At 35.2% G+C, this 26,426-nt stretch overlaps 1 protein-coding gene across 2 annotated transcripts in view; it reads right to left on the bottom strand.

The window, feature by feature from the left end:
* PIBF1 (progesterone immunomodulatory binding factor 1) overlaps positions 1-26,426 on the bottom strand; it is a 197,436-nt gene that overhangs the window by 80,966 nt on the left and 90,044 nt on the right. For both annotated transcript variants that reach the window (XM_082701266.1, XM_082701267.1), the window contains exons 11-12: positions 6,498-6,663; positions 81-231 (exon numbers count right to left, since the gene is read on the bottom strand). In XM_082701266.1, the coding sequence (XP_082557392.1) occupies positions 81-231; positions 6,498-6,663 (317 nt within the window). The remainder of the gene's footprint in view (positions 1-80; positions 232-6,497; positions 6,664-26,426) is intronic.

Here is a 26,426-nt window from a genome sequence, read left to right as displayed (position 1 = left end):
AATGCAGTTTTAGAAATAGTATCAGGTTTCCTGTGCTGCCAGAAAAAAGAGCTGTGTATGTGAGGTAGTGGGTGACTTACTTTCTGCAGTTTGCATTATTATTTCATCGAGCTCTTTTTCCAATTTCTCATAAATGTCTAGCCTTGCCTGATGCTCAGAGTTCTGTGATTGAAGTTCAGTAATGCGTTTTTCAGAAGAGGCTTGGAGACTATAAAATTCTTTAGTTAAAACCTAATAGTAGAAGAAAAAAAAATTGCAAAGGCAGGATTAAACAAGGTTAACAGTTAAGACAAGTATGGGACACAAAAATACTCTGACTTTTTCCCCCCTCTTTCTAATGATTTTAATATGAGGAGAAAGTAGCTCGATTGAGATGACTGAGCAGGTAAGATAGATTATCTCTAAAGTAAATAATTCATTTGTCTGTAACTGAAAATTACGAAGCACAATACTGTAAGAAGTGAATAAACAACAAAATTAAAACTTGGAAATAGTTACCGGAGTAAGATTAGCATTTATTTATTGGAACTAAGAAAATGCAAGAGTGCCATACTTACCAGAAGGTCATTTATTTGGCAACTATAGCTATTGGAGAAAGGCTCACAGGCTTATAAAGCTCTGTGTAAAAATGATATACCCATCCTCCAGCTTTCCAACAGAGCTTATTTCATCCATGCTGACCATGGTTTTAATGAGATTTCTGGTTTCTTGAACAATCATAAATTCAAAGCAACAAATCACAATGATAAATATGAAGTCCCACTTGGGGCAGTAACAGAAAATGCCTTTGTATAGAAAGGAAGGATTTAAAAAAATTATAAAAAACAGATATGGAAATTTGAGTTATTTTGTGTAAGCATAAAAAAATACTACATTCTCCAGTGGTGACACGTTGAGGGAATCACTAAGATGATGAATTCACTAAAAAAAGGAGACATTTCTAGTGGCAAAAGAAATGTTTTTAATACTTAAATTACATTCCAATTATCTAGAAAGTCTACTAACTAGAACAGGCTAAATTATGCAGTGGTATTACACGTGCTTCCCAGTACAGCATAAGCAAATTACTATTTCCTTAGAAGCAACAGAATATTATGGCTAAGAATATGGGTTTGTAGCCAGAAAGATTTGGATTTCAATGCTGGCTTTGAAACTCATTAGTTGTAGATGGTAGGCAATTACTCTTTCTAGGCCTACGTCAAGACATTGTTGGAAGGAATGTCAGAAGATGATATGCTCACAGTGCTTAGCACGGTGCCTAGAATACAAGTTGGAATGTGTCTGAAAAATACTATTACAACTATAAGAATTATGAGAATATTTTATTAAATGGCTTGTAGAAATAGAGATCCTTCCTTAATTACTCTGAATTTTCTATAATGATAAATAATTTTTAACATAATTATTTTCTCTCATAACATAAAAGTTCACCTTAACAAATATGTGATTGTACGCTTTCTGTGATGGGGAAAAAGGAAAAGATGCAGATCTATTTCTAGTTTTTACAAAGAGAAATGACATTTTCCTTAACATATTTTATCTTATTTTCCTTCAATTATTTCCATCAAAACTTCTCCCCAAAATAAACATTATTCCCTCACCTTCCAAATTTATTCTATTGGAGGATAAAGAAAGAATAACACAGGAATATTGATGATTATGACGATGACTATTATAACGATGGTGATAATGATGGGATGGTTTTAGTGTCCCTGATTGGATCAGAAAAAAGAAATTCATCTTTCAGTATTATTTCTTCTTTACTCTTGCCAGCTGGGAATATGTTTTCCAGAGACTTATTTATTCATCATAACTAAATTGCTAGTCAGTGAAATGATGTAGAGCTTTCATAGAACTTATTATATTGACATATAATTCATTAAGACTCTGGTGGCTGATGACACTTACTAATTCCACAGTCAAAAAAAGGGATCAGTAAGGATAGTGCTAAATGACTATTCCACAGCACAGCTGATACTTTTCATCTGTACTCTACATCCCTCAATAAAAACACCACACAATGAACACAGTGAACCAGAATGAAAGACTGTAGAAGTGGATATCTAAAGAGATAAACAATCAAAATGTAGAAGGTGGGATATTTTGTAAAGTATTATTTTAATAAGAGATTTAATAAGTGGTATTAAATTGAGAGATACAATTTAAAATTCTCTCTTCATAACACAGAGGAAAGATGGCCAGAAACCCGTAACAACTCTGTACTCTATGGTAGAGAATTCCTTTTACTATAGATTTATCTCAGTGGTTGCTATAAATACATTCATTACTGTTTCTGAAAAGCCGAAGAAGATCTTGTTTACAGGACCTACGGAAGGCTATTATATTAAAGATTTTTTTAGGAAAAACCAATATATGAACATTTGAGTTCGAACATGAATGCATAAAATAGATCAGCTGTTTTCAGAAATCCATTAGATATTAAACTTTCATAGTAGCTGTTTCCTTCCTTTAAATAACAGAATGATAACACGAAGTTATATAAAATTATATATATGCAATTACATATAAAGTGGATGAAAATACAAAACTGTAGGTCAATAATAGCTTTAAAAAGAGATAAAAATATAAAGCCAGTGTTTGGGAGCCTTTGCCAATTGATAATTAAAAGTACAACAAGTTGTCTCCAAGCTATAAATCGAGGAAAATATTAGGTAAAAGCCAAAGAAAAGTATGTACATATGACAATCTTTATCCTTTGCAAATTTATTTCTCTCCAAATTCATTATAAATAAGAATTGTCTTAGAAAATACCTTCCAGTATTTCAGAAAAATGGATTTGAACAATAGTACTGTAGTAATGTTCATCAAACCATTCATGCACTCGTTATTTATTGAGCAGCCACCATGAGCAAAGCACTGTGTTAGGTAAATGAATAGTCCCTGTCCCCCGCCAAGGCTCCCAATTTAATGGAGGAAAAAATGTAAAGAAATTCCCCTAAAGCCTTAGTTTTATCAGCCAGTTTTCAGAATCATAATATGTTTTTTTTTTTTTAAAGATTTTATTTATTTATTTGACAGAGAGAAATCACAAGTAGATGGAAAGGCAGGCAGAGAGAGAGAGAGGGAGGCAGGCTCCCTGCCGAGCAGAGAGCCCGATGTGGGACTCGATCCCAGGACCCTGAGATCATGACCTGAGCCGAAGGCAGCGGCTTAACCCACTGAGCCACCCAGGCGCCCCATAATATGTTTTATAAAGGTTTCTCCACAACCTTTACACAAAATAACATGATAATTGCTAGTCAACTGCATTCACTGACCAAGTGAGTAGGTCTATGGGAGAGTGGTTTTCACACTGGAAGTTGTTACCTAAGAGGTCATGACTGCATATGCATATGCAGTATATAGATATATACTGCATATGGACTGCAACCAGCTAAAAATAATAAAATAGAATGGTTCAGGAAACATCAGCATGCATGTGTTGTAAACTATTATGGAGTGAAATGTTGGTTTCAGAAGTACAGAGAGGGAAGTGCTTCTGGGTCTTCCTGTATATACCTCCCATCCCCTTCCACCTGCCGCCAAGACACATCCTCAAGCACAGTCAACCAAAGCGAAGGGGAGAAAAAAAAAAGGCATTTTGCTAGGAATTCTGAAATTTAAACCATGGAAAATATAACTTGCAAAAGATGAATTCCAAATTAGAGCTGATCAAATACGATCTAATTGAACATGCGTAGTAAAATCTGCCGTTGCAGATTATAACTGCACTAGGCTCCCTAAGAAGGTATTTTAAAAAGTTTTTAAATGCCAAATACTGGTTTAGAAATATACACTATCTATAATTTTCGCTTCTATTTCTTATATGTATTTAATATCGTTTTTATATTTTTCCTAAGCCTTTATTTTCTGTGAGAACCTTTATCTTGTTAATCTTAGTTTTACCTATCAGAGTACTTTTCAGAAATGTAATCTCTGAGAAAGTACTATAATGAAAACTTACATCATTAGCTAATTAACCATGCTAATAACATTGCTACATTTTTCAATTTTTCAAATGAGCACTTCCCAAAAATCTAAGATATTCAGGAACATGACTACATGGAACCACAGAAACCATGAATGTAGCAAAAAATACAGTTTCTAATATACTAACTGAAAATTGTTTAATTATCAACTATTTAAATAAACTCCAATTTTTAATATAAAAAATAATGCTGTGATACATTCCATTAAGATAAACCTTTATGAGCATTTCTTATTATTTCCTCAGGTAAAATTCCTTTAAAATTACTGGATCACTTTTTTAAAAGATTTTATTTATGTATTTAAGATAGAGCGCACAAGTGGGGCAGATGCTTAATGGACTGAGCCTTCCAGGCACCCCATTGGATCAATTTTTTAAGGACTTTAATACAGGTCACCATATTATCCTCCAGAAAAGATGTTCTATTTTCTAACTGCATGAGATTTCCCTTTTAAGGGTACTCCTGCCAGCAGTTTCAAAACAACAAAAAGACCTAAGTAAAAGTAGAAAAGAGTTTTAAATTTACATTTCTGTAATTATTAGGGAAAATACATGTTTTTGTTTATTTCTTGGCAATTTGTATGTGTTTTCTTGGGAAACAGTTCATTCCTTCTTTCCACCTATTCTCTAGAAGAGGAACATAGGTCCTTTTGATAAGAGATCTTTTAAAAGGAAGGAGACAAGCCTTTTCTCTTATATAACATGAATATTATTTTTCAGTCTTTATTTTGCCCTTTAATATTACTCAGACTTTTTTTTAAAACATGGAAGAATTAAAAATTTTATTTTTCCTATATGATTTCTTTCCCTGCTTTTAATCAACAGATCATCAGAATTAATCCCCAAAGTTACATAACACAAAACTTCATCTGTATGTAGTTTTAATGGTTTTATAGTTCTGTATTTACATTTAGCTAGGATCCATTTCAGTTTTACTTTGGTATAGAGTGTGAAGTATGTAAGTATCTTCTCTGAATACTCAAATGATTTTCACAGCACTATTTGTTGTCCAATTCACCCTTCTCACCTGATTTGTAATATAACCTTTACAATGAATACATTCTTAAATTTATGTAATTATGGGTCTTGAGTTCATACTTGATACCACTTGTGGATTTTTTTGGGGTGGGTTTTAATGTTCTTACCTCAGAATGAATTTTAAAATGTGATACATATTTCTCCTTATTATTATTTCCTTTTTTTTTTTTAAAGATTTTATTTATTTGACAGACAAATCACAAGTAGGCAGACAGGCAGACAGAGAGAGAGAGGAGGAAGCAGGCTCCCTGCTGAGCAGAGAGCCCCATGTGGGGCTCGATCCCAGGACCCTGGGATCATGACCTGAGCCGAAGGCAGAGGCCTTAACCCACTGAGCCACCCAGGCACTCCCTTATTATTTCTTTTTAACAATCTTCTTGAAATATTTATTATTCTTGGGGCACCTGGGTGACTCAGTCAGTTGAATGTCTAACTCTTGGTTTCAGCTCAGATCACGATCTCAGTGATCACCTTATGGGTTTGTAGATTGAGCCCCAGGCTCAGCAGGGAGTCTGCTTGAAGATCCTCACCCTTTGCCCCCCCCCAACCATTCACACACGTACTCTCTCTCTCTATAATAAATAAATTTTAAAAATTGCTTATTCCTTGTTTTTTTCTTCTAGTTATACGACAGAATTACTTTGTTCTAATGTTCTAATTACTTAGAGCATGCTAACATTTGATTAAAAATATGTAATATCACTTGATAAAAACAGAAAAATTTGTAATGCTGCATATTACCAGAAAGATGGTGTTGCTTATATATTATCAAGTTGTATGCTTTTCTTGATACAGGCTCTGTACTATTCCTATTAAAAATATTGCAAGTAATTATATATATTTTAGTTGCTATTGTGAATGAGATCTTTTTGTTTCTTTCTTTTTTCCCCCTGACAATTCCAGTCCTTTTTATTAACATATCTTTCTGACATATACATATCTTGTGTGTGTGTGCACATGTACATATGCAGGGCAGTGCTAGGTCCTACAGGTAAAATAAAAATAAAGCTCAATATAATATGGACTTTCTACTTATTAAAAGTATATGCTATGCTAATTTTATTCTATTTTTAAATTATTTTTTAAAAATTAAATTCTATGCCCAAAGTGGGGCTCTAACTCCTGACCCTGAGATCAAGAGTTGCATGTTCTACTGACTGAGCCAGCCAGGAGTCCCATGTTATGCTAATTTTATTTTTTTTTTAAGATTTTTTTTTTTTTTTTAATGAGAGACAGACAGAGAGAGGGAGGGAAGGAAAGTGTGAGTGGGTGTGGGTAACAAAAGGGGTGGAGAGGGCGGGGAAAAGAATCTCAAGCAGACTCTGTGCTGAGCTTTAAGTCCAACATGGAGCTCAATCTCACCACCCTGAGATCGGGACCTGAGCCAAAACCAAGAGCTGGACGCTTAGCCTATGGAGCAACCCAGGCACCCCTGTTATGCTAATTTTAAAAGAAAAGTCTGTATATGTACCTCTATTTTTTTCTGATATTTTTCACATTCCAACTGACACTGTGTGAGATTTCTTGCAGTTTCCTCTTGGATAAGTTGAACACGCTCACTTTCAAAAGATTTTAATTTACTCTGATAGAGATATTCTGTTACTTTGCTTTCTGTACTAAGTTGCAGTTCTCTGTACCTGAAAGAAACAGAATGGTTATGAGACTCTACAAAAATCTCAATGATTTCTATTAACACAAACATTACTTGTACTTTTTCCACACCCCCATATTATTATGTAGTTAATAACACATTTATATAGCAAAGCTTCTGTAAATAATTTAGATAGGCATATGTATGGAAATACACAAAGTCTGGAGAACAAAACATACTAACTAAACTACCTCTATTGTTCCCTTAGCAATGAATTCCTTTTGTCCCCAAATAATTATTGCTGATTATTATTATTTCGTAAGACATTTAAAATAAAAAATTGTAAGAGCAAGTTTCAGTTTTATTGCTTAAAATGATTTAATTTCTATACATTTCAAAGGCTGACTTAAATCTACAGCAAAATTGATTCCAAGCCTGCTGTTTCTTTCTGAGTGTAAGTAACGTCAGATGGAAGATGGCAGGAAATATGCACATTGGACTGCACATTCTTAGGAATTTTGTAAAATAAAATTTTAAGTTAGTAAATATGTATAGATGGATATTACAAGAAAACATTATGCACAAATTACCAAGATAAATAAGTAACAAGTAGTCTATTATAACACAGATAAGGAACATTTTCTTCATTCCATAGGGCTAACCTGTAATAAAACCCTTTCCATATATACATCACCACCTATTATAAATTTGAAAATGCTTCAGGATGATTATGTTCTAGAGAGGAAAACATAGGAACATTATACTGTTTGAGGGAGCTATTATGAACCCAGTATAATGCTAGATTATGTTATTAAAATTCATTTATTCAAATATTTATTCAGCTAGTCACTATGCTAGATAAATGTATATATAACGGTAGACAAAATGGTTTCCCTCCTCTTAAACAAGTTAGTTTCCTGGAAAAGATAGGCAAATAAACATGAAAATTCAACAGAGTATGGCAAGTGCTTCAGTAGGGTAATCCCTAGGTACCATGGGAACACAGAGGAAGGAGACATAATTTGGTTTGTACGGATATGTGTGCGGTGGGCAATGTACAAGGTGGTTTGGGGTGAAAAGTGCTGTAGAGAGAAGAAACGAGAGTATGTGTACAGCAGGGAAGCAGAGAGAACAGTCTTATTTCATTCAGGGTATCTCATGGAATCCTTACGACAACTCTATGAGAGATTTTGCAGATGAAGACCCAAAGGCTCAGAGATGTCAGAGAATTTCCTTAACAAGAAGAATCTGCTAGTAAATTTTGGGTTGGGTCTCAAATCCAGCTATATTTGACTCTATAGCAAATGATGTTTCCATGACTATTATGATATTCTTAACTGACATTTCTGAGGTCAGATAAGCATTTTTTTTTTAAGATTTTATTTATTTTTTATTTTTTATTTTTTTTTATTTAAAAGATTTTATTTATTTATTTGAAAGACGGAGATCACAAGTAGGCAGAGAGGCAGGCAGAGAGAGAGAGAGAGGGAAGCAGGCTTCCTGCGGAGCAGGGAGCCCGATGCGGGGCTCGATCCCAGGACCCTGAGATCATGACCCGAGCCAAAGGCAGCAGCCCAAACCACTGAGCCACCCAGGCGCCCCTAAGATTTTATTTATTTATGCGACAGAGAGAGAGAGAGAGATCACAAGTAGACAGAGAGGCAGGCAGAGAGTCTGGGGGAAGCAGGCTCCCCACTGAGCAGAGAGCCCGATGTGGGGCTCAATCCCAGGACCCCGAGATCATGACCTGAGCCGAAGTCAGAGGCTTTACCCACTGAGCCACCCAGGTGCCCCTCAGATAAGATTTTTTTTTTTAAGATTTTATTTATTTATTTGACAGAGAGAGATCACAAGTAAGCAGAGAGGCAGGAAGAGAGAGAGAGAGAGAGGAGGTAGCAGACTCCCTGCTGAGCAGAGAGTCTGATGTGGGACTCAATCCCAGGACCCTGAGATCATGACCTGAGCTGAAGGCAGCGGCTTAACCCACTGAGCCACCCAGGCGCACCTCAGATAAGATTTTTAAAAGTCATTTCACTATGTGACAGTAACAGTAACATTCAAAGTATAATATAATCAAAGAAGATATGCATTAGGTATTAGTTCTTGGCTCCTTCACTCTTGACACTTTTTTTGTCTTTGATAAAAACATTCCACGTTCAGATTGGTGGAAGTTCAGTGGATACTGGTATACACGATTTAAGATAAAGCAAGGCTTTCAGGTAAATGCCAGCTTGTGTGTTTAACTTTCTGGAAAGTCCTGCCAGTAGGACACGACATATGTATCTATAAAATCTTTTACAATTTTATTAAAAAAACATCTTTTTATACAGAAAAAGAAACACTGAAAATATTTTTTATTGAGACATAATATATACACTGTAAAATTAACCCTTAAAAGTGTATAATTCACTTTTTATAGTTTTTGGTATAATCACAAAATTGTGCATCACCACTATCTAATTACAAAATGTTTCTATCACCCCAAATAAGAAACTCACCTTCATTTAGCAATTACTCCCCATTCCCCTCTCCTGCCAGGCCCCTGCAACCACTATTCTACTTTTTTACTGTATGGATTTGCTTACTCTGGACATTTCATATAAATGGAATCATATAATACGGGGCTTTTTGATGTTTTCAAGGTTCATCCATGTTGTACCACGTATGAGTACTCCATTCCTTTTTACGGCTGAATAATATTCCATTGCACGGATATACCATAATTTATTTATCCGTTCATTAGCTCTTAGACGTATGGGTCATTCCCACCTTTTTGGCTATTATGAATAATGCTACTATGAACATTTATGTAGAAGTTTTTATGTAAACATGTTTTTGTTTTTCTTGGTTTTATACCTAGGAAAAGAATTGCTAGGTCAAATGGGCACTCTATTTTTTAACTTTCCGAGAAACTGCCAAACTGCTTTCCAATGTGGCTGGATTACTTTACTTTCCCACCAGCAGTTATGAGGGTGCTGATTTCTCCACATCCTTATCATCACTGTTTTTCTTTTATTGTAGCCATTCCCATGGGTGTGAAGTGGCAAAAAAATTCTTTTACTCAAACATTTATTTTTTTTTTATTTATTTTTTTTATTTATTTATTTGACAGAGAGAAATCACAAGTACACTGAGAGGCAGGCAGAGAGAGAGAGAGAGAGAAGGAAGCAGGCTCCCTGCTGAGCAGAGAGCCCGATGCGGGACTCGATCCCAGGACCCTGAGATCATGACCTGAGCCGAAGGCAGCGGCTTAACCCACTGAGCCACCCAGGCGCCCCACTCAAACATTTATTAATTCAATGTTTTACTGACCTGAACGTGTCCCTGAGTTAGGTTGTTTTATAAATATAAATGTATAAAACATGTGTGAGATCAATATCTATTTTGTATGCTAAACCCAGGGAACACTCTAGACTGCATTAGCCAAATAAATTCTAGTAAGTCATTCAGAATGTGATATTGATCTTTAAAATTGCTTTGAAAAGATTAAACTGCGAAGTTTGCCTTCCCATGGATTCAAGACATTGTGGGTAATCAATGCCAACTCCAAATAGGAAATTACAGGCTCAGCTTTTAGCGCCACCTGTTCTTATGCATTATACAGCACTTGAAAGTTACTTTTAGCGTTATACTATTCCCCTATATTGAAAAGTTAAATAACAAGTTATCTCCTAGAAATTTGAGAACACTAAGTTTAATAAACTGACACTTCTAGAAGCCAAATGATAAATCTAAAGGACTAATCTATTCCTGCATTGTTGATACAATTAAAGAATCTGCCTCCAGTCATGAAGCCTGTGTGATCATTCTGAATTTGTTACAGTGAGCTGTGACAATGCTGAAGAGCGTGAGAGCTGCAAAAGCAGTACTGCCAGGACGACCGGAAGATGACAAGAGCGAGTGCCACAGACTCATGTAACTCCTGCTTGCTTGTTTTGCTAATAGAATCTGTCACATTTCACTTTGTTGATTCTGACTTCTCGTCTTATTCTCATCATGTGAACATCTTATTTGAATGAAGCTATTATTAGCCATCTGTTAACAACTTTATGTTTCACATTCTAATTCAGCATAGTAACACTAAGAGGCGAAATTTCCTATAAAGTTAGAAGGATAATCAGAATCTCCAACTATCCTTACAGTGATCTCATCCCAGGTCCCAATTTAGCTAGATTACGCTACATTTGTAACTGGGTTTTTAGTTTTCTTAAGATTCACCCATATATCACAATATTGCTTTAAAAATAGTAATACAAAATTCTAGAATTAATCGTTTCCTTGTAAGGAATACATTACAACAAATTTTTTAAGCTGGAGATATAAGGAGACAGGTTAAAAGGTGAAAACCACCTATTAAATAGGGAGCTACAGACATGCTGACCATAAGAAATGCTCTCAGGCTATGGCGAATTAAATCCAAGTAGCATCGCACGTTCTGCAATGCTAAGAAATAACTGCAGGGGAAAGATCAATGTGGCATTCAATTCTCAGAAATGGTAGAACTCATTGGAACGAAAGCACTGCATAAAACACTAAATAACAACAGATGTTTAGTTTTTTTAATAAATAAGATATATTTGTTTTAGAGAGCCAGAGCATGAGTGGAGGAATAGAGGGAGAGGGAGAGACTCTCAAGCAAACTCTGCACCGAGCATGGAGCTGGAAGCTGGGCTCGATCTCATGATCCTGGAGTCAATGACCTGAATGGGAACCAAGAGTCGGATGCTTAACCAACTGTGCCTCAAAGACAACAGGTTTTTTAACAATATTTATATGAGCAGTCACAATATATACACTATGGTGAAAGTTTTCCTCAAGACACTCTGATTATTAAGCCAAGAAATGTGTACGGCTTATTCCCAACTCTATCAACAAGGTTATCATTGGGTAAAAAGGTGAAGGACCTATATACTTATTAGTCTTTTATTTAATCTCAGTTTTTTTTTTTTATTGCAATAAGAAACAGCAACTGATCTTTGAATTTTGTCCACAAAATGTTCATGGTTATCCCAATATTAAAATTGGATATTGTATCTAATCTCATTTGGTAGAAAGCCATTCTAAGGTAAAATACCCAGAACAGATTATACTCAGTAGTGAAGTTCCTGTAATCACCAGGACCAGGAAGTGGTCCCTCCACTAACAAACTTTAAGAGCTGGTCCACTCTGGAAGACAGGCCCGCAGCAGTGGAGGTTGGGCGTTTGTGTGCCAGAGGAGAGCTGCGTGTAGAGAGAGCACAGGAAGTAAAATCTGCACAAGGAAGACTGGCAAAAGAAGCTAAGCAGAGTAACAGGATTTCCAGTGATTGGCAAGGATTCAGGGAAGGAATTTTAGTAGTCAGGCATTAGGCAGAGTAACTGAGAGTAAGGACTGAAAGGTATTCTGGCTCAATACAGAGAAAACACTGTGGGACTCAGAAAAATACAAAGGAACAGATAGTCATGGCTGGACCACTACATCCTTTGTGTGAGGAGGATAATCTAATTCTAAATTTCAAAATCAATGGGGCAGAGGCGGCTGACAAACCTGCCACATATAAAAGGCGTGCTTTGAGACAGAGATGCATCTGGGTCTCCAGATAGGAAGCCTTTGGTGGATTTTGCTGTGGGAAATTGGAGTTGACAAGCGCTGACATTTCTTATCAACTGAGAGTCAATCTTACATAGATCGGCTATCAATCCCATTTTACTTTGCTATCTCTGACTCCTCTCCCTCCTTTTTTTTTTTTTTTTTTTTTAAGATTTATCTGTTCAAGAAAGAGAGAGACCCCAGCAGACTCACACTGAACTTGAAGCCCAACATGGGGCAGGGGATTGGGGAATAGGGGAGGCAGTGGGGAGGGGGTGGGAGAAGAGGGGTGCCAATCCTGTGACCCCGAGATCACCACCTGAGCCGAAACCAAGAGTCAGTTGCTCAACTGACTGTGCTGCCCAGGGGCCCCTTCTTCACTATTCTTTTAATAAGGCCTCACTGAGTTGATGTTCCTTTTCACATTATTCATTTTGGTTGAGCTAATAAATGATCTATAGCTTAACTAATCTTTGTGCCTGCTATTTCTAATTCCCAGGGGATAAGACTTAGTTTCATTCTGTGTACAGAGAATTCTGGTTGTGTTTCTAGACCTATGTATGTATTTTTAAGCTTGTGATCAGAATGCCTCTGGATAGATTACTGAATAATTAACCAAAGCCTAAGATTCACTTATTCCAATAAAGAAATGAGAAAAAAAATTTGTTTGTTTGGATTTTCTGTTTCTGTGGCTGAGAAAAAGCTGTCTCTTAGGTTAAAGAAACAAAACCACTGAGTTTTTAATTATGTCTAAAGCTGTTTTTCTGGTTCTCAATAGTATGTATTTACCTGTATATTTTTATCTATAGATTAATATCTAACAGTACATTAACTAGTATTCTACCAATGATATATTTATTTATTGTAAAAAGATTTTATTTATTTGTTTGACAGAGATCACAAGTAGGCAGAGAGGCAGGCAGAGAGAGAGAAGGAAGTAGCTTCCCCGTTGAACAGAGAGCCCAACATGCGACTCGATCATAGGACCCTGAGATCATGACCCAAGCCGAAGGCAGAGGCTTAACCCACTGAGCCACCCAGGCACCCCCAACTACATATTTAAAGCATACTGAGAGTGAGGCACTAGAAGACAAAATACTTTTTACAAAAGTAATGTACTTTCTTCTTTTAAAATTGCTATTTTTCTATAGAGCTAACTTTCCATTAACCAAAACATTTCATTCATCAACATCTAATTCATTTAAAAATACTTACTGCATACCTGTGTTAGGTATTACTTATCAGATACTGGTCAAACACAAATAGCATCACTACTCTTCAAGGAACTCACATCTGATGTGGGAGATAAACAAATGTAAGGTGATAATGCTAATAAATTCTAATAATAATCACACAGAGTAAGGGAATAGAGAATGAGAGAGATGGTGGTGCTATTTTAAAGACGTTGGGCAGGGAAGGCATTTCTTTTAAGGTGGTATTTGAGCAAAGACAAGTATAATAGCGTTTACTAAAACTTGTATTTTAGAACTTAACTGATTAGTAAGAAAACACTTGTGGGCCATGTATCATATTTAAGATTTATATAATATAGACATTTTCTGTTTAAAGAGATACAGTATCAAACCTAGAAAGGCAAAAGAAGCCCTTCACACTTACTTGAGACTTGGTACCTTAAACCAGTATTTAAAATTATGTGCCAAAACTATACTAATGGATTTACTAGAGAGTCTAATGTACAGGAATTGCAACTAGGACAAAGAGGACTGAATTTTTAACAAATGTACTAGTGGTATCAGGATAAGTGCAACTATTTTACAGACTGGGAAATAGATACTTATTTGAACAAATAATTCTGTTATTATTTAAAAAATAATTTAAAGGGGGCGCCTGGATGGCTCAGCTGGTTAAGTGTCTGACTCTTGGTTTCAGCTCAGGTCATAATCTCATGGGTCCTGAGATAGATCCTTGTGACATGTCAGACTCTCTGCTCAGTGGGGAGTCTGCTTGAAGTTTCTCTCCCTCCCCTCCTCCTCCCACTTGTACCCACTCTCTCATGCTCAAATAAACAAATCTTTAAAAATTTTTTTTGATTCATTTTTATACTGACGTAAACAATAAGTCACATAAGAATTCTCTTTTCACCATTTAAAATTGATGTCTTTTTGAAAAAGTCCTTTGAATGTTTGTACTAATTATATAATAAAAGAAGAAAAATATCATTCATAAGCTCATAGTGACAGCTGCTGTTTATATCTTTATATATTTCCTTCTTGTCTTCTCTACACAATTAAACATTTTCATATTTGCTTTCAATTCTGTAAGAAATTTATCAATTCCATTCTTAGGGTAAAAATTTCAAATATTACAAATAAAGATTGAAAATCTCTTCATCACCACTCTCAACTTCATTTCTCCTTTTAGAGAAAAACACTTATTAATTTTCTGTGTATGTTTCTAGATTATTTTTTAAACAATGTGTACATATTATATACAGAAGAATATATTATTCTCCTTTTTTCTTGTTACTTTCTTTTTATTTATTTATTTTTTTGAAGATTTGTTTATTTGACAGAGATCACAAGTAGGCAGAGAAGCAGGCTGAGAGAGAAAGAGAGGAAAAGCAGGCTCCACACCAAGCAGAGAGCCTGATGCAGGGCTGGATCCCAGGACCCTGGGACCATGACCTGAGCCTAAGGCAGAGGCTTTAACCCACTGAGCCACCCAGGCACCTGTTCTTTTTCTTTATTTAAAAAAAAAAAAAAAAAAAAAAAAAGCACCATGTCTCAAATACTCTAAATTCTTTTTTTTCCCCACTTACAAGTATGTTTTGGGATATTTCCCTGTCTGTACTTCGTATCTTTCATTTGCTACCCAGGAGATCACAATGCAAACAGAATTATTTAATTAATTTCAGTCCATTTATTTAATTCAAAGCTTAAGAATATTCAGATTATTTCCAATTTTTTATTACATACGGTGTTTTCAAGACCACCCCAAATAATGCCTCCCATGTACAACTGAATGTTTCTCAGAGAGATATGAAATGGAACTATTGGGTCAAAAGACTTTAAATTTTGGTAGATTCTGTGCATATTCCTCCTAAATAGCAATATAAATTTAAAATATTACCTACCAGAAGTATATGAAATATGGTTTCTCTACTCCTTACCAATCTTTGATATTATATATGAAATGCTTACTATGAACATTATGTACGTAAATCATACTTCATATAGAATTTGCTATCCTTGTTTTTGCTAATTTAACTTAAAAAGCTCTTACACTGTTAAATCCCTTTCATAAGTATTATTATTGGCCCTGTAATTTTCCATTAAGTATTTCTCTATTGTTAGACATTTTGCCTCTCCCCAATTTCTTAACCTCGTTTTCACACCAAATAGCAGCAGCCAGTTTATTCACCCACACAATGCAATGGGTTTTACTCTAAATAAAGTCTGAATTTCCAAACCAAATATATCTTTGAGGGCCTTTACAATTGACGGCTGCCCCAAGGACTGCTATGACGCAATCCTGCTAAGCACTGCTGAGATGGTAGGGAGAAGTCTGTGAGGTATCCTTAGTCGGATCCATATATTCTGATGTTTCTTTAAAAAAATATAAACAGGGCGCCTGGGTGGCTCAGTGGGTTAAGCCGCTGCCTTCGGCTCAGGTCATGATCTCAGGGTCCTGGGATCAAGTCCCGCATGGGGCTCTCTGCTCAGCAGGGAGCCTGCTTCTCTCTCTCTCTCTCTCTCTCTCTGCCTCTCCATCTACTTGTGATCTCTTTCAAAAAAAAAAATATAAACAAAAAAATATAAAAAAGATGTTTCTTTAAAAACATATAAAAAATAAAAAAATACAAGTATAAACTTGACTCATTACTGATGTACATATATAGACATGATTATGGATATATCTAAAATCATATAAAGATATTTACATTAATATAAAAAGAAAAAAGAAAAGAAAATGTGTAAATCCTAAAAAAATGGTATCACTACAGGTAATCTATCTGGGAAGAGAGAAGCTGGAGAAAAAAGTTAGTTGTTTTCATGTTATATGATTTGACTTAAAAGTAATCTTCCTGGGCACCTGGGTGGCTCAGTGGGTTAAAGCCTCTGCCTTTGGCTCAGGTCATGGTCCCAGGGTCCTGGGATTGAGCCCCGAATCGGGCTCTGTGCTCTGTGGGGAGCCTGCTTCCTCCCCCCTCTCTCTGCCTACCTCTCTGCCTACTTGTGATTTCTGTCTGTCAAATAAATAAATAAAATCTTTAAAAAAAAAAGTAATCTTCCTAAAGGCAACTCAAAGTCTTTGAAATAGGCAAATTAAAAAAGGAAACATTACTTTCAATATAAATAATTCTGGCTCAAACATATTTTACTTCACACAATAAAGTGTTATTAGCCAAATAAGGGACGAAGTACATATTGTCAATGTCTAGTAGAGCAAATCTTGATTGGTTAGTTTCTTAATATTCTGAAAATGTTTGAAAGATCCTGAATCCAAGAATAAGCACTGAGGTTCTACCATACCCAATCTACAATTTCTAATCGGTACTTCAAAAAGCAAAAACAAAACAAAAGCCAAAAAACCAACCTCCCCTAAACTTCTGAAGCAGACAAAAAAAAACAAAACAAAAAAACCCCAAAGAGAAAACAAACCCTAGAACAATTAATATATATTAGAGTATATATCTGAAATTTCTTTCTTTTCACTGCCATTAGAATTAAAAAAATGTTATTTTAGAGAATTTATTTTTTTGCATTGTTACATGTTGGTTCTGCCAAATGTTTTCTCTGTTTTTATAATCTTGATATTACTGTATTTTAAAATATACAGCTTGATATTGAATGAAAACTATAATGAAAATTAGGAGAGCAATTACTTAAGTTCAAAAATATGAATATAAAATTACAGAGAATCAGGATTTTGATCTTTTCCTTTCAGTTGTGAAATTTTCTAAATCGAAGAGAAACCAGATAGAGAAGACTTATAAAAACAACCATCAATGTTGCAACAATGGTTACTACAGGACAAGAGAAAGGAATTTAAAAGGTACTAGGGTTATTTCTCCAAATATTTCTGCCATTTCAATTTCTTCAACAAGTTCACTTCTCAGCTGTAAGACTACATCTGTCATTTTTGGCTTACAGGCTAATTCTTAAATGAATGTGAGAAATCTTTTTTTGCTGGGTTAAAAACGCTGAGTATGTTTAACAACTGCACCATGGATTTATAAGAATTTCAAGCATCCATTTAGAGTAATTCAATGCATCTATCATATTATGATCAAATAAAATATGTAATGTCATTAATAAATAATATGTAGTAATATTTGGCCATCTTATAAAGGCAAAAATAGGTGCTGCAGGTATGTGGGGATAAAAGTACTTAAGTGGAATAAATGAGAAGAATGTTGCCTTAAAATAAATCAAAGCATGCATGAGATAAAATTAGAGTGAAATATTTTATAATAGTGCTTGAATGGATAGCTATTTTCCCTTATGTGGCAACGTGACAACAAACACTTAAAATTCAGCTTGAATCATCCTCTGATCCAAGAGTATTTATTATATCAGCGCTTTACAGCACTCAAACTATTTCCTGCTGCCTTTAATATATGTACTGTGGAGTGTTAGGATACATTTAAAAAATCAAAATATATAAAACTGAATCTAAAATAGTTATAAGACTGTATTTTCCTCTCGATTTTGCTGTGAACCTAAAAACTGCTCTTAGAAAAAAAAGTTGTAAGAAAAAAGCACTTTTAGAGGATGTTTTTATGGAGTAATGTCAAGTATGAACAGTAGTGGGAAGAAGGCTAATCATAGTTTTGTCTTATTTTTCCACAACATATAGCTCAAAGAAAGGAAATCAATTTACTATGGTTCACACACAAAGTACTGAATAAGACAAAAAGGGATGTAAAAGATATTTATTTAGACCAACTTCCTATTAGCAGGCAAATGTGATAAATCTTAACAAAGAACTATTCTGAGAATGGGCTATAGAATTCCACAAGGACTCTAGGATAAACTCTACTGAATAGGGATCTAGAAACCAGAGTCCTAGGTCTTCAAACCCAGATAGTTGGTAATAGAACTGGACCATTAGCAAGATTTTTTTTCTTTTCTAAGGGTCAGTAGGACCCCCAAGCGTAATTTATATAGCCCAACCAGGAAAACCATCAGAACCCCTTGTGACACTTCTAAGATCTCTAGATGTGATGGCTCCACTTTAGACCTGCTCAATCAAAATTCCCGAGGACATACCTGGGGATGTTGAGTTCTGAGTGATTAAATGGGCTCATGTATGTAAAATGCTTACACAGTGCCTTGTACAGTTAAAAAAATAGAAGTTGCTTGGGTGCTAGAATGTTGTTTAACACGTCTTTGGTTTCTTAGGATCTATATATCACCTGGTACAGCATAAACTTTTTTTTTTTTAAGATTTTATTTATTGGGGCACCTGGGTGGTGCGATCATTAAGCATCTGACTCTGGCTCAGGTCATGATCCCAGGGTTCTAGGATAGAGCTCCTCATGGGGCTCCCTGCTCAGCAGGAAGCCTGCTTCTCCCTCTCCCACCTCCCCCCCCGCTTGTATTCCCTCTCTCCCTGTCACTCTATCAAATAAATAAATAAAAGCTATTTATTTGTCAGAGAGAGAGAGAGAGAGAGAGCATGAGTGAGCACAAGCAGGGGAGCAGCGGGCAGAGAAGCAGGCTCCCTGAAGAGCAAGGAGCCTGATGTGGGACTCCATCCCGGAACGCTGGGATCATGACCTGAGCTGAGGGCTGACGCTTAACTGACTAGGTCACCCAGGAGTCCCTATCATAAGCTTTTAATGAATATTTACTGAATTAAAGAATAGATTCCTAAAAAATAAAAAAAATAGATTCCTATTAGCCATTTTTAGATGTTATAAAATTTAAGTTACCAAATAGGTTCAAGCCAGAGTAAAAACACTAAAGTATCATAAATTAATTTAACAAGGAGCAGTCTTTTCTGTTCTATGACAAAACTAGTGAATTAACATGATTACTTCCATGATTAGCTGTCAGCATAAGATGAAAACAAATTATAGGGAGTGAAGGAAAAAGAAACCAAAATGATTATAGGATAGGTATGGCTGAGCTACAAAAAAGATTAAGTTTCTAAAAAGGTACAGTTTGGTTAATGACTAAGGTGTAGAAGGAGACATGACAACATCTAAAAACATTTTGAATACAGAAATGCCAAAGAAGAAGCAAAGTTAGTATGATATGATGTGCAATACTTAAGCTCTGTAATGAGTTAAAGTAGTTGCAAAATGTACACATAATTTTAGGAATGTAAGTGCAGTTCACTAGCCTGCCCACAAGAATGTAATGAAGTCTAGTATGAGGGCATGTAAATAAAACAGAAATGAAGAAGAGAAACATAAGATAATAATGAGAAGAACAAAATCACTTTGTTAAGTGTACTTCCTCATCTTTAAATTGTTAAATATCTACTTGCTAGATTTCTGTAAATCACTACCTTGGGGTTTTCAAACAAGCATATATAAAATGTAATACTATGCCAGTTTATAGCTAACATATCATGTTATAAACAGATTTTCATTTTCTACAGCTATTTATCAATTGAGAAAGCTTATAAAATTCCAGAAAATGTCTATATCCCTAGGTACCTATTTAACAATCTGTTTATTGCTTTTAATTTTATTCAGAATAAAAATGAAATAACAAAGTACTCAATATAATCAAAGACACCCAATAAATACTAATTGAATGAAAAAAAAAAAACATTTTAAGAACTTCCGACTATTATTTTGAAGAAATGCCTTTTCTTCTTAAATATTTTCGTAGCCTTCACTCTTCTCCCTATATTATCCCTATGTTTTCCCATCCCAGAAGGCATTACTCCTCCTCTTCAGGCTGGTGGAAATTTGGTGCTTTTATTATTGCCCTGCTTCCTCTTCCTTTTCTCTCACTTGGCTTTTGTAACCAAGACCCAAAGAAGTAGTTGTGAGAGGCTTGTGATCAAACATCAGAGATGAACCCTAGAGCCATTTACGAAGAGAAACGTGAATTGGCATGACTTGTCAGCATGCATAGAGACCAACATAAAGGAACAGAGCCTAATATTTTGGAACCTTCGGTTTATATCTGCTTTCCATCTATGTTTACTTTTTCATTTAACCATCACCAAAACTCTAACACAGAATTTCGCATTATGTGAAATTTTTAGAGATAAACAGAGCCTCAGAAAAGTTAATGACGTGCCCAAGTAAGTAAAAGTGATGGAATCTACATCCAAGACTGACTCAAATTTCTGGGCTCTTACAGTTCAACATACTGTATCCAAGAGAGAAAAATTTTTATGAGTTAAAATAAAGCATTTTAAAAAAGTTAAATAAAATAAAGTTAAAATAAAAGTTTGAAAAGTTAGGGACGCCTGGGTGGCTCAGTTGGTTAAGCAGCTGCCTTCGGCTCAGGTCATGATCCCAGAGTCCTGGGATCGAGTCCCACATCGGGCTCCTTGCTCAGCAGGGAGCCTGCTTCTCCCTCTGCCTCTGCCTGTCATTCTGTCTGCCTGTGCTCGCTCTCCCCTTCTCTCTGTCAGATAAATAAATAAATAAATAAATAAATAAATAAAAATCTTAAAAAAAAAAAGTTTGAAAAGTTAAATAAAACTTCTTAAAAAGTTAAAAGTTAAAATAAAAAGTTAAAAACATTTTTAAGAAGTCAGAATAAAATATGTGAGCCAAAAACACACATACAATGTTCAGCAACACACTGAAGGTAAATGTGGTAGGTAAATGTGGACAGAGACAACTGAAAAGAGAAAAAGACTAGAGACAAAGAACAAGAATGAAAGGTGAACAAAGAAGAGGAGAACCGGTCCAGGCTCCACAGGTCCACAAAAAGAATAAAACACTCAAAGGCTCTTCATGGGCAGAGGAAAAGCTGTGTTTTATGTCAGCAGAGGCTTAAGGAGGGTTGAAGGTCATTAAGGGTGTTATGGTTCTCACAGAAGGAAGTTGAGAGACGTTACTTCCCTTTGCTTTGACTCTGTATCTTACTGATATGTAGAGTTGGGAGTGAGCAGAAGATAAGGCCTTTCCTTCAAAATTATCCTGAAGACAAAAAGGGTGTCACTTTTTTGAGTTCTTATAGAATCTCTTTCACTGAGCATTCTTTCAACTACTTTATTTTGAAGCATAAAATACTATTTGGGGAAGACAAATTGGCTTGCCAAAACCACCATCAGTGCAGATTTTGAATGCTGATATTGTTCATTTGAAGGGATCTATCAGCATGAAAACAAAACATTTAACACAGATTTAATAAATATTTCTAGGAATCAGCTTCACAACTACACTGAAAAGAGGCTTAGAGATTATTTTAAAAAGACATCTAAATCAATCACTTTTTGAAAATCACAAACATGTCAAAAGAAAGAAAAAAATTTTCCCCCCAATTATTTGAATGGATACTTGTGGCTAAAGATAAAAATCCAGTGACTGTATTATTAAGGGATTCAAACAGTAAAAAAATTAAAAAAGCAGTAAAAGTGATGTGTTCTGGAAAACTGTATGTAGGATAATTCAGAAAGTGCCTCTGGTGATCTTGAAGGCTCATGTGATGAGACTGAAGAGTATTTGTTTACATAATGTAATTTTAGATGTTTACCTTTTTTTTTTTTTAATTTTAGATGTTTACATATGACTATATTAAGCAAGGATTCTGAAGCCAGATGTATGGGTTTAAATTCTATACCTGCCCCCTACTACCTGTCTGCCTCAGTTTCCTTATCTATAAGAATAATAACAATCTCATCATACAAAGATTAAATGAATTAATGTTAGTAAAATGCTTAAAACTGCTGGTATAGTATGTACTACATTAGTGGTTGCTAAATAAAATTAAATATTCAAGACTGCTAAATCTTTAAAGAAAAAAAAAAGCCTTTTGTGGACAAAATGATAGGTGATCTTACATGCTCTCCTGACAGAGCTGTTCCATTTTCACCCTACAAGAGGTCTCATCATATTTCTTATTTTTCCTATGAACAGTGACATGCTCTAATTGTTTAAAATATGAAAATTTTGGAAGCACAGAGTTTTGTTTTTCTTCCAGTCAATGGAAGAAACCATTACAGAGAAATAGAACTATGAAACCTTACAGAGAAATAGAACTATGTCTTCAAAGTCAAATAATTTCCCATTTGCTCAGCTAAGGAGAATGAGAAAATCACTGCTGATATCCAGGAAGGAATCTATAAATGTTGACCTACCTCCTCAAGTTTTTGAATCTCTATAGAGAAAGAGATGGGTAACTGGTTAGGGACCACTGCTACTTAATTTAAGCTGCTGAAAAGCTGGTATAGATAAAGAAAGCTGGTTTTACATAAATGGGTCAGCAAGCTTTTTCCTTAAAGGGTCAGAGAGTAAAAATTTTAGGCTTTGCAGGCCATATGGTTTCAGTTGCAACAACCCACCTGAGCAGGTGTTAGCACAAAAGCAGCCATGTATATATATAAACCAATGGGTATAGTTGTGTTCCAATAAAACTTTATTTATGGACACTAACATTTGATTTTAATGTAATTTTCATGTGCTATGACATTATTATTCTTCTTTTGATTTTTTCCCTAATAATTAAAAAAAATATAAAAACCATTCTTAGCTTGTAGGTTGCAGAAAAACAGATGGCAGGCTGGATTTGGTCTGCCTCTCGTTTGAATTGTGAACTTATGTTTTGAATTAAGAGAAGCTGTAGAACATCAGTGATAGCATGCGGACCAAGACCATGACCTGGCTCTTACTGCTGTTTAGAATAAACTTGTTCAAATCTATCAGACCATTATATTCTCTGTAGTGATTGTTCCAAAAGTTGTGTATTGTTAAGGCTCTCCGGGCCACCTTCAGTCTCATTTGGTGACTTTCTCTTTATTAAGATCAGTATCTACCCTGGTTCCCTCATCTCTACCTCAAAAGTTCATCTTACCCTAATTTTCTTTCTTTTCCAACACTCCTATCTGATAATGTTCCTTCTCTGGTTCAAGGATCACAGTTCTCCATTTAACCTCTTGATGCTAAAAGACTTTAACTTCCTCAGTGATCATTTCTTGATTGCATTTTCAAACCTTTCCTTTCAAAGTGCCTCTCTTCTGCTCACAAACATGCTTAGTGCCCTTGTGACCCAAAGAAGGGAAAAAAACTCAACTTTTACCTAACTCTGTTATCCCCTTAAGCTAATAGTTCCTCCCCCTTTCCCATTTGTTTACAGCTGCTGCTTCTGTACCTTCACAACTCAACCTCTTAGAAGCTAGTTTCCACTTCCAAACATCATCTGAAAATAGAAATCTTAAATTTTCAATGACTTTTTGGTCTGGCCCTCCAACCACTGCCATAAAAGTAGAGAAGTAGACTTGAATATTGGTACAACCATCCACTATCACCTCCCATCCCCCACTTAGAAGCTTTATTGGGACATGAGGTACACATGCAAAATTCACTATTTTTAGGGGTGCAGGTCTATGAATTTTGCCAAATATCTACAGTCATGTAACGATAGCCATCAGCATGAAACACAGCATTTCCACCATGCCCCCTAATTTTCTGTGCTCCTCTTAAGTCAATTCTGTCATCCTACCTCTTGCTCCTGACAACCTCTGATCTGCTTTGTCATTAGTTTTTGCCTTTTCTAGAATGTCACATAAATGGAATCAAATACTATGTAGTCTTTTGTGTCTGCCTGCATTCATTTAACAAAGTGCTTTTGAAAAGACCTATCCATGTTGTTGCACATAGGAGTAGTTCATTCTTTATTGCTGAGTAGTAGTCCATGGTGATGTGTATGTGCCAAGACTTTTCATTCATTCACTAGCTGATATACATTGGGTTGTTTTCAGTTTTGAGCCATTACGAATAAAGCTGCTAATGCAGTTTTATACAGTTGCTTTATGGACATGTTTTTCTCTTGGGTAAATAACTTGAAGCAGAATTGCTGGGTCATACAGTAAGCATATGTTTATAAAAAATTACCAAACTGCTTTCTGAAGTGACTGTATAAATTACACATCTACACCAGCAATGGATGATGACCCCAGTTGACCCGCAATCTTGCCAACATCTGGTATATCAGTCTTCTAAAATCTAGCCATTCTAGTGGTTGTAGTGGTATCTAATTGTGATTTTAGTTTCACTTTCCTGTTGATTAATAGTGATGTTGGGCATTTTTTCTTTTGTAAAGTATCTATTCAAACCCTTGACCAGTAAATTTTTTTTTTTTTTTTTTTTTAAAGCAGGCAGTTTGACTTATGTTGTAAGAGTTCTGGATAGTTATTATTTGTGTTTGGCAGATATTTTTAAGTCTGTGCCTTGCCTTGCCTTTCTGATCAGAAGAACAAAATTTTCTTATTTTGATGAAGTCCAGTGTAACAAGTTTTTTCTTTATGGTTCATGCGCTTTGTGTCCTATTTACGTAATCTTTAATTGACCGAAGGTTACAAAGATTTTCTTGTATGCCTTTTCTAGTTTTCTAGTGTTATTTCGTATATTTAGATCTATAAATGATTACAAATTAATTTTTATATTTTGTGTGAGGGAAGGGTTGAGGTTCAATTTCTTGCATATGGATATAAAAGTACTCCAGCATGTTAGAATCAATAATTCCTGTTGCATTATCTTGGCACTTTCATTCTTAAAGATTGTTTTGGATATTCTGGGTCCTGTGAATTTCCATGCATATTTTAGCTTAGTTTGTCAATTCTGCAAAACAACAACAAAAAAACAAAACAAACAAAAAAACTTGTGGAGTTTTTCAACAGGACTGCACTAAATCTGTTAATCAGTTTGGGCACAATTGATACTTTACCAATACTGAGCGTTCCAATCTATAAACACGATTTCTCTCTCTACTTATTTAGGTTGGCTTTACTTTTTCTCAGCAATGTTCAGTGTGTAACCTGTGCTTGCTTCTTATTTGTTAATTTTGTCTTCAAGTATTTAATATTTTTGATACTATTACGAATGATATTTTTAAGAACTTTTACCTTATAATTCTCAACTGCTTATTGCTAGTATACAGAAATACAACTGGCTTCTTTCATAATGACCCTATATCCTGCAACCTTTCTGAAGTCATTTATCAGTTTTAGTAGTATGTTTATAGGTTCCAGCAAAGATATTTTAAGAAAACAACCCCTCTAGCCTTAATTTCCTCATTAAAAAAAAAAAAGTACCTTGTGAAAAATAAAGTTGGAGAATAGAATAAAATTACTCAAAGAAGGGGAAAAAAAAACCCCTCAAAATATTAGCACAGAATCTGACCCACAGCAAATATTCAGTACTCATTATTCCTTCCCAAATCTTTTTCTTCAGCCCTGATCTTCTACCAGGCTTGAGATCCTTATTTGCATTTATCAACTATATTTTTATATGTGAGTGGTGCTTTAAAATTCAAGTCCTAAATCAAAATCATAACCTTCTTTCACCCATGAATCACTTCTGCTTTCTGGAGGAATGATTCTTCTTCTGAGTTGTCATCTCAACTACTTAGTAAATTCTGTAGGAATCACTAATAACTCTCCAAACATACACTCAAATCTAGTATCTTGCAATAACCACAATAGCTAATATTTAATGCTTATGGGACAAGCACTATGCCAAACACTCATTTGGTCTTCACAACAATTATATTAGTTACTATTATTATCTTTATTTTATACATGACGAAACTGAGGCACATAGCAGCTAAAAAACCTTCCCAAAGTCAAGCACCTGGTAACAAAAGAGCCGGTATCATAACCTAGGCAATCTACTGCCAGGAAGAGTAATCTTTTTTTTTTTTTTTTAAGATTTATTTATTTAGTTGACCAAGAGACAGAGAGAGAGGGCACGAGCACAAGCAGGTGGAGTAGCAGGCAGAGAGAGAGGGAGACGCAGGTTCCCTGCTGAGCAGGAAGCCCAATGTGGGGCTTGATCCGAGGACCCTAGGATCATGATCTGAGCCGAAGGCAGATGGTCAACCGACTGAGCCACCCAGGCACCCACAGGAAAAGTAATCTTAAACTATATTGCCTCTAATGCATGCAGACTGCAGATTCCTCTTATTTGTGATGATAGTGGGATTGTGTGCTATTAAGTGATATTTAGGGAAATCCACGAAATGTCTAATGCTTCATTAAAATAAGAGATCTCACCAAGATGTTCCTGAAAAGACAGGTAGAAAGGGGTCAGTAGTAAACAGGAAATATGATTATGTTAATAGCTGGACTTATAGTGAAAACCC

This window comes from Mustela nivalis (genome assembly GCF_964662115.1).
Source record: "Mustela nivalis genome assembly, chromosome: 15".
Classification (NCBI taxonomy): Eukaryota; Metazoa; Chordata; class Mammalia; order Carnivora; family Mustelidae; genus Mustela; species Mustela nivalis.
The sequence above is the reverse complement of the archived record's forward strand: the minus strand, read 5'-3'. Positions and strand labels throughout refer to the sequence as shown.